This window comes from Egretta garzetta, unplaced genomic scaffold (genome assembly GCF_000687185.1).
Source record: "Egretta garzetta isolate BGI_Z169 unplaced genomic scaffold, ASM68718v1 scaffold596, whole genome shotgun sequence".
NCBI classification, from domain to species: domain Eukaryota; kingdom Metazoa; phylum Chordata; class Aves; order Pelecaniformes; family Ardeidae; genus Egretta; species Egretta garzetta.
This window is the reverse complement of record NW_009260129.1, coordinates 1,049,774-1,062,475: the sequence shown is the minus strand read 5'-3', so window position 1 is coordinate 1,062,475 and position 12,702 is coordinate 1,049,774. Positions and strand designations below refer to the sequence as shown.

At 35.0% G+C, this 12,702-nt stretch overlaps 1 protein-coding gene across 1 annotated transcript in view; it reads left to right on the top strand.

Moving 5' to 3' along the window:
- RFX3 (regulatory factor X3) overlaps nucleotides 1–12,702 on the top strand; it is a 59,026-nt gene that overhangs the window by 17,908 nt on the left and 28,416 nt on the right. The window contains exon 3 of the mRNA XM_009641501.2: nucleotides 4,483–4,741. Coding sequence (XP_009639796.1) covers nucleotides 4,483–4,741 — 259 coding nt within the window. The remainder of the gene's footprint in view (nucleotides 1–4,482; nucleotides 4,742–12,702) is intronic.

Here is a 12,702-nt window from a genome sequence, read left to right as displayed (position 1 = left end):
CAAATGAATCAAATCGTGACCCACAACTGTTTAACAGATATAAATTCCTTAATATTCTCTGGATAGTCTGTTGTTATCTCAAGCCCTTCGAGCCCCACGTTGGGCGCCAAAAAGGACTGTCGTGGTTTAACCCGGCTGGCAACTCAGCACCACGCAGCCGCTTGCTCCCTCCCCCCCCTCCCTCAGTGGGTTAGAGCTGAGGGCTGAGATAAAGACAGTTTAATAAGAGAGAATAATAATAATAGTAATAATGAGAATGATAACAGAATATACAGAATATACAAAACGAATGAGGCACAAGGCAATTGCTCACCACCCGCCAACCGATGCCCAGCCCGTCCCGAGCCGCAAGCAGTCCCCGAGCCGCGAGCAACCGACTGAACGGGAACGAACCGACCGAACTAACTAACCCCCCCCGAGCATGACGTTATATGGTATGGAATAGCCCTTTGGTCAGTTTGGGTTAGCTGTGCTAGCTGTGCTCCCTCCCAGCTTGTTATGCACCTGGCCGAGCAGGAGAAGCTCAAAAAGTCCTTGAGTAGTCTGAGCACTACTTGGCAACAGCTGAAAACATCAGTGTGTTATCAACATTCTTCTGGTACTAAATCCAAAACACAGCACTATGCTAGCTACTGTGAAGAAAATTAACTCTATCCCAGCCGAAACCAGGACAGATGGAAAAAATCTTTCAACAAGGCAGACATTTCTAAGACATGACTAAAATCAGCATAAGTCTGTAGGCGATGCTTTCTAGACAAATACAAATATGGGGAAGGTAAGTCTGTCCCATCAACTACTTGCTCAAAGAAAATTTGGGATCATAATCAGCCTATGTAAATTACTGAAACATGATGGGATAGCAGGAACACTGACTTAGAGTAGTCAATAAATCAGATTCTTGACATTTACATAGAACCAAATAATAGGTGCAGCTGGGAATAAATGATTTCCCATGTGTGCATGTGCACACTGAAAACTGAGGGAGGACAACACCAATGTTTACTCTTTCTGTGCCATTGTTTTTATTTGTCTCCTTCCTTCAAAGTGTCAGTATCAGAGACAAAAGTGTCTCTAAAAGTTAAGCTCAGTAACATTATGTAAGTGTCTAAAATATAGTGCAAGACATTGCACTTAATTTCTGTGGTAATGCAGATGGTTACCGAACTTAGAAATTAGTTACTTTCTGTTTTCATGTGCCACAAAATACAATTTTATTAATAACTTTATACCACAATTCCATGTGTTTTATTTCTAGCATTATATTTTGGAAATGATTATAAAATGTTTGCAAGCAACAACGCATAATAGGTTATGCAACTGTTGAAGAAAAGAAGAGCTAGGAATACTTTTACAACCTTTGCAATGAGAAAGAACTGACTATACGATGTATGTCAGATTATTTGAGAAAGTATTGCATGTTTGTGTTACAAGTGCTATAGAGAAGTAGAAGATCACTTTCTTATTTCAAGTTATCCCTTGTGTGTGTCTAAAGGATATAACATCATATTTTTCCTCTTTGCTTTTTATATTGAGGGATTATTTCATTGTATGCAATGACCTTAAAACCTTTGAGTCACAGCTTTCCAAAACATCATCTCATTCAGCTGCATTTTTAATTTCCAGATGAAATAGTTTGTATTTAGGTTAAGTTAAAAGGCTCTTTGCTAAGTTGCAATTATTATTGCATGTAATAATAATGGTTTTATCTCACTTTTAATTACCCCATTGATCTCTATTGCTAAATATTTGCTTAATCATCTCCAACAATTAGGTGTTCTAGAAGAACCTGCTGGTTGTTGGAACAAAGGGAAGTGTGTCTATCTTTGAGTGGGACCCATTGTGTACCTTGATGATTGCTCTTGATCCATTGATACGGAGTACTGTTATAAGTAGATGTAGGTGTTCTGATACAATCAGTCCTTATTTAGAGACTATACATGATATACAGATCTAAACAAGGTAAAAGCAAACAAGCATTTCATTTTCTCTCCCTGTTCTACTCCAAGTCTATGACTTAATTTTCTCGTGTAATTTTAAGCATTCTCTAGGGGTTGCATTGCTTCAAAGAACTGCCTCTTCAATTCCACTTCTGCAAGTGAGATTTGTTCTCCTCACATCTTTTGGAGAGTCTTTTTCCTCTAGCTATTTTTACCATCAACAATGGCCTTGTCCTTTTGTTCCTTTCCTTACTGGTACCTCATACTGATACCAAGTTTTTGTTTTATGTTTTGGGTGAAATGACAGTGTTCAGTCCCTTGATGACCATTTGCATGAACTGTTTCCCCTGAGTTTCCACCACTACATTTTCCTAAATCATGCTTTGCTGCGCGGCGCTGTTCACACTCTGTAAATTGTGTGATTCTGTGACAGATGCAACACCAGCTCTTCTAGTAATTATCTTGCTTATCAGAAGATAAACAATATCACAAGGTATCATGATGATACCTTGGCTAGATAAAACAGATTAATCAGGACCTGCATGATACCTAAATATATACCTATGTTATTACAATGCAAAGATCAACCGATTTTAAATCTCCAAAAGAAATGTTAATAGATTAACTGTCTGCTTGAGCATTAGTCCCTAAAAGAACTATTTTGCTTTGTTTTCAGTAGACTGAAAGGCATTTCTTTTAGATTAACTTCAAGTTTCTTGCATCTCGAGGCTGCTTTTTAAATGCTCAAAATAAAAAGGAAAATGTTTAAGTAGCTTAAGGAGGGGTGAGAGCAGATAATGTATTATGAGGCTTAGGAAACATTTAGGATTTTAAAACTAAAGTTTTGGAGTTTCTTAAAGTCTCTGAAGAGGAAGGGAGAAACTGTTGTGGCCATAGTTAATACAGCAAAAGTTTTGACTTTGGTTGTTGATAAGGTACTGTATGTTCATCTGTTCTTTAAAAGTAATGATTTTCTGAAGGTAAAAAAGGAATAATTATCTCTGAGTCCATTGTTTACTAATTAATTAATCTTGTGTACATTTTCATAATTTAAAATCCATAACAACAAACTGTAAATTGCCATGACCTTTTCTGTATATTGATAAGAAACTAATCCCTGTCTAGATAAAGGGGGAAAAAAGTCTGACTTCGAATTCCTGCGTAGGTGTGTTCATCACCAGCTTACTGTATAAAACATGAATGCTGCTTCCTCCTCTTGTTGTGTTTTTGGACAAAAGTGTCAGAATTTTGTTGTTGGACTGTGTAGTTGCATGATGTTGCATGATTTTGTGTTTTGTTTGATTCTACTGAACAAATTGGAGACTTATGCAGAGATTGGGCACACCTCTCTTTTCTCTAAATCATAATTCTTTTAAAATTTATTTACTTGGACTAAGTGCATTTCAGCATACACAACTCCAAGTTAATGGAGAACTTTGAATTTCAGAATGGTGTTGCCTGTTGATTGCAAGTAATACTGCAGATTTTTATGCTTAAATAAGAAAATGAATAGTTGGGTAAACTGACTTTTTAACCTTTGACCTTTCTGTTATCATGCTTGCCAAGATACAAAGCTTAGCAGTCACGGAACAGGATAAAATTTCCAAATAGACTTTTCCAAAATGAGGAATATGGCCTTTGAAATAGTGAATGCTATTTACTTAACAATTTTGAAATACATTGATTTGAAGAGCAAATTTAGTATATGGGAACAAATAGACATTCAAAACCTATAAATAGATTATAACCTATGAAAAGTAATGATTCAAGATAAGTGATTAAGAATATGAAACATATGATAGAAGGTTTCAGTAGTTGTATAGTTTGCTAGGGTAAACTGGTTAATGAGGCATGAATGTTTCATAGTTGAAAGTGATTTTTAAAATGTTACTGTTGCATAACTCTAACTTCTTTCATCTTTGTGACCTTTTTACAAATCATAGTTCTGGTTTTGGTTTTATTTCTTAAATGCAGTTTTTTATCATAACACGTATTCATGTCCAATTTTGAATTCACCCTGTAAAAATAACAGTATTTCCCAAAATACCAGTGAACTCAGAATTTCAAGCTTCAGCCAAGATCTTATGTTAAAGACAATAGACAACATAGGATTCTTGAACATTGGACTCTCTTGGCTGACATTTGTATGAATTGTTTGCAGTTTTGTAACATGCACATTAGCAAAATATATAACTTCTGACTAAAATTCAAAATTTTATTGTTGGATTAAAGAACTTTAAAACAGATGGAGCTTTATAAATGGCTTTGCAATATATTAATAATTGGATGAGCTCTTTCTGCCTGTCTCCTCAATTTTTGTCATTTTTGTCTCTTCCTCTTCAGGTAAGACTGACAAATTTTTCTGTAAGGTTTGATCTATACGTGGTTTAACATTGTCACTGAATTAGTTAGCGCTTTGACTTGATTAGATGTCAATCATATTTAATTTGGTTATAGCTATTGTACATACATTTCTAGAACTATAACATTTCCCTCAGCTAAATGAAGAATACATATAATTTCTTTTCTTTCTGTTTTCTTGAAGCCGATCAACAACTTATCCTTACACAGAAACCCAGATGTACAGCCAAAACACTGGGGGAAATTATTTTGATACTCAAGGAAGTTCTGCACAGGTGACAACAGTGGTCTCGTCTCATAGCATGGTGGGCACTGGAGGGATTCAGATGGGTGTCACAGGAGGACAACTCATTAGCAGCTCAGGAGGGACCTATCTGATTGGCAATTCAATGGAAAATTCTGGTCATTCAGTGACTCATACCACGCGGGCCTCCCCAGCAACAGTAAGTATTTCAGACTAATGCAAAATCTTTGAGGCTAGTTTCTTAGTCAATCATGTTCTTGCAGACTGAGATGGTTTTTGTGGCAGAATGTATAGCAATACTATGTTGTCAGAATAAGTACTACATAGTACTTTTTGTAAAATTATATATATATAAAAGTAAGATACAGAAGTAGGGATACCATGAAAACTTAACATGAAGGCAGACCTTTCCCTTGACAGTTTGCAAATATTTACATTTCATAGGTTAAATGTTTGCATTCAAGAAATATCAGTGAATGCACTGGGAATGCTCACATAATAGTTTGTCTGAGCTGAGTATTTGTCAGGTTGGGAACTAAACCAGCATCCTTCAACATTTTGTGTTTTTTCTGAAAACATAAGAAAAACATAGCGTTGAGTATAAATATGTTAGATGGAAATGTTAAGTAATGTAAGATACAGACAGTTATCTGTAACTTCCTTGCATTTGTTCAGTTTGTTTGCTCGGTATTAGTGTAGGTTTGATAGTTTATTTCAAAATATTTCCAATTGTTCAGTATACCTCTTAACACTTCGTTCTTCCTTATCTATGGTATGTCTCCAAAGTCTATTCCAGATTAAAAGCTTATCGTGGAAGTGTCTTACAATGCTATGGGAAGATGCATTCTGTTACATCTGTGGCAAATAATATTGTGGACACTTAAACATAAACACAGAACTTTCCCTTAAGAGTTTACTCAGTCAGCCCTTATTGCAATTAGGAAAATGGGTTTATACCTAGTCTAGCTTTGCTACATAGCCCTAATGAATACTTTTACCTAATTCTTCTGGGTATTCTGGTCTGGATGTAGAGGTTTGGAAGTAATGGGGAAAAGAATTGTGAAACATAGAGTAGGAAGGGTTTAAAAGTAAAGTAGATAAAGCATCATTAATAATACAGATGCATCAGTACTCAAAAGGGCAGTGAAATTAGGGGACTTTACTTTTAGGAGCCAAAGTAATGAGTAAAAATCTAATATTCTTCTATTTGGAATTATGATGAATGTTTACAATAGCATTGGATAATTTAGATGATCTGATAGAATCTCGTTATTTTTATTCTTAAGGTGGCTGGTATGGATAAGCCCAACATTTTTGTACAATGTAAAAAATTATTATTTCATCCAAAAATTGTGTAGTAGTATTTTCTGAGAATAAAAATTGTAGAGTCATAATTCATGAATAGTATAAATACCAGTAACATAGTGGGTGCTTTCAGCTATATTTGAGAATTTTATATTTGAGTTACAAAATAAAAAAGAGTGTATGTTAATGTTTGCCTATATTTTACATGACTAATAAAAAACAGAGTTTCTGAAAAATGCAGCATTCCTCTTTCAGATTCATTTAATTAAAATCAAGATTTTAACTTGACTGTTTTCTTTTTTCCTTTAAAGTAGTCTCTCATTTTACTTATTTGGAAGATATTTCATGGAATTTTTCAGCTGACTTTATGATTCCCAAGCACAGGCAAAACAAATAGTTTTCTATAGGCCTAAGTAAGGACTAGGTCTTCTAGATGGAGTGAAATTTGAAGTGTTGTGTTTCTTTAAATACTTAAATGGCACCAATATTCCTAGGTTTCCTTAGTTCTTTTAAATTGTTCTACATATTAATACAAAAATTGCCTCTTTTAGAGATCATGCTGGTTTTCTCCATAATCAAATAAGAACAAATGTACTTTTGTGTTTTGCGTATCATGCTATCAGTTTTGTTTTATATACTGACAATGGAATTCAGTCAGTGGAAATGCATAACTGAATGTGGAGTCAAGTGAGGCTTAAATGCATATGGTAAACACAAATGAAGAGTAGTAGACTTACTTTTAAGTTGGGTATCATAGAATTATTTGAATGATATCAAATCTCTATGCTATATTTTGCAAATGAAAAACTGTTTTGATTTTTTTCCAAGAAATAGAAGTAAAATTTGCCAAAATTTAACAAAGTCCATGGTTCATACCTTCAGCAACATCTTTCTTTTGCTTCATGTATCAGTAAGACGTCCTGTTTTAGTTACTCCATGTAACTTCTATGCTGCCGTATCAACTTGCCTTTAAGAACAGAAAACCCCCCTGCTATTTAAATTACAATTATTAAATTATATTTTTAACACTAAAATAGTTTCCTCTGTTTTTTAAGGTGCTACTTATTTTGTATAGTACTAGTTCTTTTTACTCTTTTCAACTGATAACTTCATTTGTTTTGTTGTTATTCACCCTCACTGATCAAAACATTACCTTCTGTAACAAGCAGATTAATTGTATTGTTGATGTTACCTATTTCTGATACATCTAGCTTAAGTTAAAACAAACAAACAAACAAAACCAGTTTCAGGTTAAAAGTCATATGTATAAAATAAGTCCATTTTATTAACTGTCTCTTTGATAAATGAAACTTAAAAATCTAATGTATGTTTCACCAGGTATGCCGTTTGGTTTATACAGAATTCAATAAAAGAGACTCAGAGACTTTTTACTTTAAGTCTGTCTTCATATTATTTTCTTTCTGTAATTCTGAGTTCTGCTTTGAGTTTAATAAAGAGCTAACATTTTGTTTGTAACATTTAATTCATTCTAATTTCTGTCAAACATTTCTACAAGAAAGCTGTCCTGCTTAACCTATAGTAGCCAATAGCAGTGTTTTTATTGCCAGAATATTAAGAATTGTGCACTGCTAAAACTATTCCAACATATGTACAGTAGCAGTTTATGTTAGTATGCATGAAAAACATTTCTTAGCATTTTCTTTACTCATTTAATTTCCATTGATTTCATTGCTTCTTCCCATTATATAATTTGCTGGCCTATTATACTACTTCTCTCCCTACTAAAAAAGGATTTTTTCCGTAAAACAGAAAGGCATTCCAATTATTGGATCTTCTATATAAAATGTTAGGTAGATAAGCAGCTTTCCAGAATTACCATTTTCATGTGAATATATGTGGCTTGGTCAAGAATAAATTGTGAATGCATTGAACAAAAAGTTATTTACCCTAGCTGGATGTCTATTTGAAATGAATTTGCATGTTTAAACCTGTGTGAAAGAGTCGTCTATTTGGTTTATTGGCAGCTATCATTAAGGAAGGGGCAACTATGTTTAAGAGACTAACTAGAAAATTGTATTGCCTTGTTAGTAATGAAATCTAAATCACCTTCCAATTTTTTTTCCATGTGTAAATGTCTTAAGGATTGTTCTTGTGATAAAACAGGATGATCTAATCACATATTTCATATCACAAGGTTAAAAAATTCATAGTTTCTAGTAATAAATGTGTTGTTATGCTTGTCAGCCAGTGAGAGGCTGTCATCCATTAGTCTTGTTTTCTAACAAGCTTTATGACTGATCTTCAATTACAGTTGTCAACCATCAGTCATCACCAACCATAGGAGGTCTCCATTCATGCTGTTGCAGAAATGTATCCTATTTCAGTGCAAATCTAGATGTGCATGAAAATAAAAGCAAAATTATTATTGATATAATGTATCACCACAAATTATTGTTTCTGGCAGTAAGCACAGCGTGCAAAATTTGCTCTTAACTTTAAAGGAAGGATGGTACTGACCCAAAATGTGTAGGCATTAATGGAGGAAGAACAATAACAATAAGAAGTAAGAAGGCCCAGTATAAATATTATATCCTCATAATATAATTTTAGTGGAAGTATTAGAATTATTTGAAGAACAAAAAGTAACAAATGTTTAAATGGTCCATTAAAGGTGGAGGGGTTATCATTTGGAAAATAGTTTGAGATGAGATTTTATTTATTAATCTCTTTCTTGGTAGAGGAACTTTTTCCTCCTCCTTTCTCTGACTTTTTTTATTTAGCTGAATCCATCTTGGCGTAAAACAAACCATTAGATCATTTGGTCTGACCTCTTATACTGGAGGAAGACATTTACTTATGACTTTTCAGCTGAACACAGTGATGTCTTCTGCAAAAAAAGGCGGGTACAAGCACGCAGATAATTTTTTTTAATTTCTTTTAAATGAGTCATAAGAATGGTTAATCACTATTACTCCTAAAAAAACTTTTATGTGGTATGAATTAACTGGAGGGGTGGGAAGTTTAGAGGATTTGTGGATCTTGTACCTTTATAAACCTCTGCCTCAAAGACTTTTCCTCCTGCTTTGGTTTCTCCTTCTGAGCTGTTGAGCATCATGGCTTCTCCTTCCGTCTTCCAGATGTTTCAGTCTAGCAGTGTGGCAGAAATAACTTACATCTTTCTGTGCCTGCCTTGAGTCCCTTGCTGCTCCACTATAATGTCTTGAATTGAGATTGTGCCCTTTTCACCAAACAAGGAATGTGAGGAAAAGAGAGAATGACCCTACTAAGGTCAGCCCTGTCTGCGTTCTGGCTTCACGTGCCTGTGCTGCTTTTTTCTCTTCTGATAAGAGTCTGGGTTCAGCTTTCAGTCATTGGCTTTTGGTGTGTTTTCTGCATAAAAGCTCTGTAGCACCTCAAAGGTTGTTTCCAGTTTTGGCAATTGAATATTTATTCTGGTATTAGTATATCAAAAATCAAGATGCAGTGTTGTTGGAAACTCAGTTTATTCCAACGTAGCATTCCAATTGCTGGTTTAAAAATATTGTAAGAAACACAATGGTTTGTTTATCACAAGATATTAAGAATAAGCATCTTTGAATCTGTGAGAAGAATTTCTGTTAATTCTTTCTATTTGAAAATGCATAAGCTCGATGCAAGATGACTTGCTACTGATGTTCTCATAACAGCCTGATTAGCAGTGGCATAGGGGGAGGCATCACCTTTCTAATGGACTGGATTTTTTTGTTTCTGAGTAAATACACTTTTATTCTAAAATGTCCACTCTACCTCTTTCTGAGGCTGCCTTGCCATGTTTTCAGATTTGGTGTTAATAATAATCTGAACTAAACTTTCCTTTTATTTTCTCAATTCTGATATTCTGGTGTGACTCCAATGTGTTTCCATGTGGTTTACAGTGTTAGGTGGAATGTGTATGTTCTAGAAGTCCTTATAATCAGCTTGACAAAGGATTGTTTTTGTTTTGTTTTCCTTTAAGTGTTTATACCAAATACGGGGAAAACAATCAGAAAGAAAAACAGTTTAGAATCTGTTTGAAGATGTATATAATAGAGATGAGGTATACAAATAACTGGATGATCCTGGGGAGAGATGGTGCATTGGTCAGTTTGACTTGCAGCAAGGAAGATAAACATGAGCAGCAACGTTTCATTTGAAAACTTGGGAAGGAAGAAGTAATCTGACCTAAACTCCAAACATTTTTTTATTTTTCCAGCCTATGGCTTTTAGGTGCACTTTTTCCCCCTATGTTGACTCCATATATTCTTTTGCAATCACTAGAGAACATATTATATTCATTAGTCAGTGTGCATGCCTTATGTACATGCTGAGTACTGGAGGTGTGCATTTGTAGCAGGTATGTTGACTAGAATCTGTTAATGTATATTAAATTCGGATGTTACATTTACAAATTAATCAACTTGGGGAAAAAAAGGCTTTTTTCTAAGTTTTTAAGTTTTATCAGTATTCTTTTAAGTTCAGCATATGTAAAAACCCCACGCTTATTTCACATATTTTTGCTTTCCTTCTACATATATACATTTCTGTCATTCCAACAGACTTAAAAAATTACCTTTCTATCTTCATAGTTCTGTTTCATTCTCTTGAGCAAAACTTTATAGAACCTATTTACAGGTCCTGCTACAGCTTTGTATATTGTGAGGAATGCAAATCTTTTCAATTTAATTCTTCCAGCTGTAAAGTCTAGACCTGAATTCTGTTAGTGTGGTCATTACTATTTCACTTTCAAGCTGCTTTTCTCCTGGGCTAGCTTGTCTGTCTAACACAACCCTCTGACATGAGTTTCAGAAAACAGTATGACATCTGTCCTGAAACAGAATTGAAAGCCACTGTAAATAATGCATGTTTGGGGCATCCTAAAAGAGTGAAAGCATCACATTTTCAAAAGCCTTGAGTCCATTTATCCTGTAGCTTCAGGTTAGTTCATGATGAGTAGACACCTTATTTAGGTAAGTACAGTTGTCACAAGTACCCAGGACTTAGCTAGCTGTAACAAATTAATCTTTCTTGTACACATATGATGAATTAGTAATTCCTTCATAATGGAGCATGTGATGAAAACTCCTTTAGAATTTCACTTCCTTTATAGCCTAAAAGGGCAAACCTTTGGAAGTGGATAAAAGGCATTGTGAATGGGAGGTGCCTGTGGAGATAGAGGCAGGAGCTACCTTTTTTGAACATGATGCAGCAGTGTATTGAATTTTAAGATACTGCATAAAGTTGCTTTCTTTGCTGCTGGTAGAGGGTAGTTTGCAGATGCAAACCAATTGAATTGTAGGATATCCAGATTAATTGCAAAACCTTGGGCCTTAAAATTCTGTGGATTGTTTATGTCCTGACTTCCTCAGAATGACTTACTATAAATACTTTGTATTAATTAGTTGAATCGTTAGTTAATTAGTTGAATCATGAAAAAGTACAATTTATTTCTTTTTCCTAAGAGGAAGGTAGTTTCTTTCAAAGCAGTTTTGGGATAGGTATTTTCTATGTCTGTGCTATACACATCTGGGACTATTATTTGTAATTTATTTATCTAGTAACATGTTAATAAACACCAGGACATAAACTAGCAAGGACAGTTAATAACTTCCAAATCAGCAGATCACTTAAAGACTGAACATTGTAGGATTCTGGATGCATATACTGGGATCAAACTGTTGAATTTTTTAATCCTGAGGAAATACCTTTAATCATTAACAATTGTGTCAGAGTATGAGGCAGTATTTTAGTTGGCAAATGAAGTAATCTGAAGAAGTCTACAGTCATAGTTTTCATAGCTGTCATGCTCTACGTTAGTGTTCACCCATGTTTATGTCGCTATACAAACTGATTATCATTCCTACAAGTAGTGTAACATTTAACATGGTTTAGTTGGAGTTGCAGTGGGAGTGATAGTGTACAGTTATCAGTCAGAATGTTTTAATAAATAATGGTTTTAGTCTTGTTAAGAGAAGAATAGGAGAAATGTGTGACTCATCACATATTCAGATAAACGAATGTATAGTTCTTGTTGTCATTTAGTATTTCAAATGTATATGTAGTTGGTTGTGCCTGGAATCTCTCAGTGCTTATTGCTAAAAATGAAAAGGTATCAGTCTTCCTTTTGTATTTATGCATAATGTAATTTTAAATGTTAAAATTATTTTTATATTCTTTCAACAAAATATCATAATAAAACCCACTGCGTTACCTATATAATTAATCTGAGAGATGGAATTATGTTCAGTTTTTCTAGAACCTACGTAAAAGTCTGTGGCCAAAACTTAGAACTTAAAATCTTGAAGGAACAGGTCCTCCACATAAACAACTTTTTACTCAGGTAGCTGTTACTCCCTCTACACATGGTACTTTGTGTCACACAGATTGTCTTGAAAACCCAAAAGCTTGGAATAAGAGAATAGAGTAAAATAGAGTATTTCAGATGGAATGATCATCTAACCCAACTGCCTGACCACTCTAGGGCTGACCAAAAGCTAAAGGCATTGCCTAAATGCCTCTTAAATACTGACAGGCTTGGGGCATTGACCACCTCTCTAAGGAGCCTGTCCCAGTGTTGGACCACCCTCTTGGTAAAGAAATGCTTCCTCATGTCCAGGCTAGACCTCCCCTGATGCAGCTTTGAACCATTCCCACGCATCCTGTCGCTGGATGCCAGGGAGAAGAGCTCAGCACCTCCCTCCCCCCTTCCCCTCCTCAGGAAGCTGCAGAGAGCAATGAGGTCGCCCCTCAGCCTCCCTTTCTCCAAACGAGACAAGCCCAGAGTCTCAGCCGCTCCCTACAGTCCGTGCCTTCCAGCCCTTGCACCAGCTTTGTTGCCCTCCGCTGGATGCAGTCGAGGACGTTCCCATCCCTCTTAAA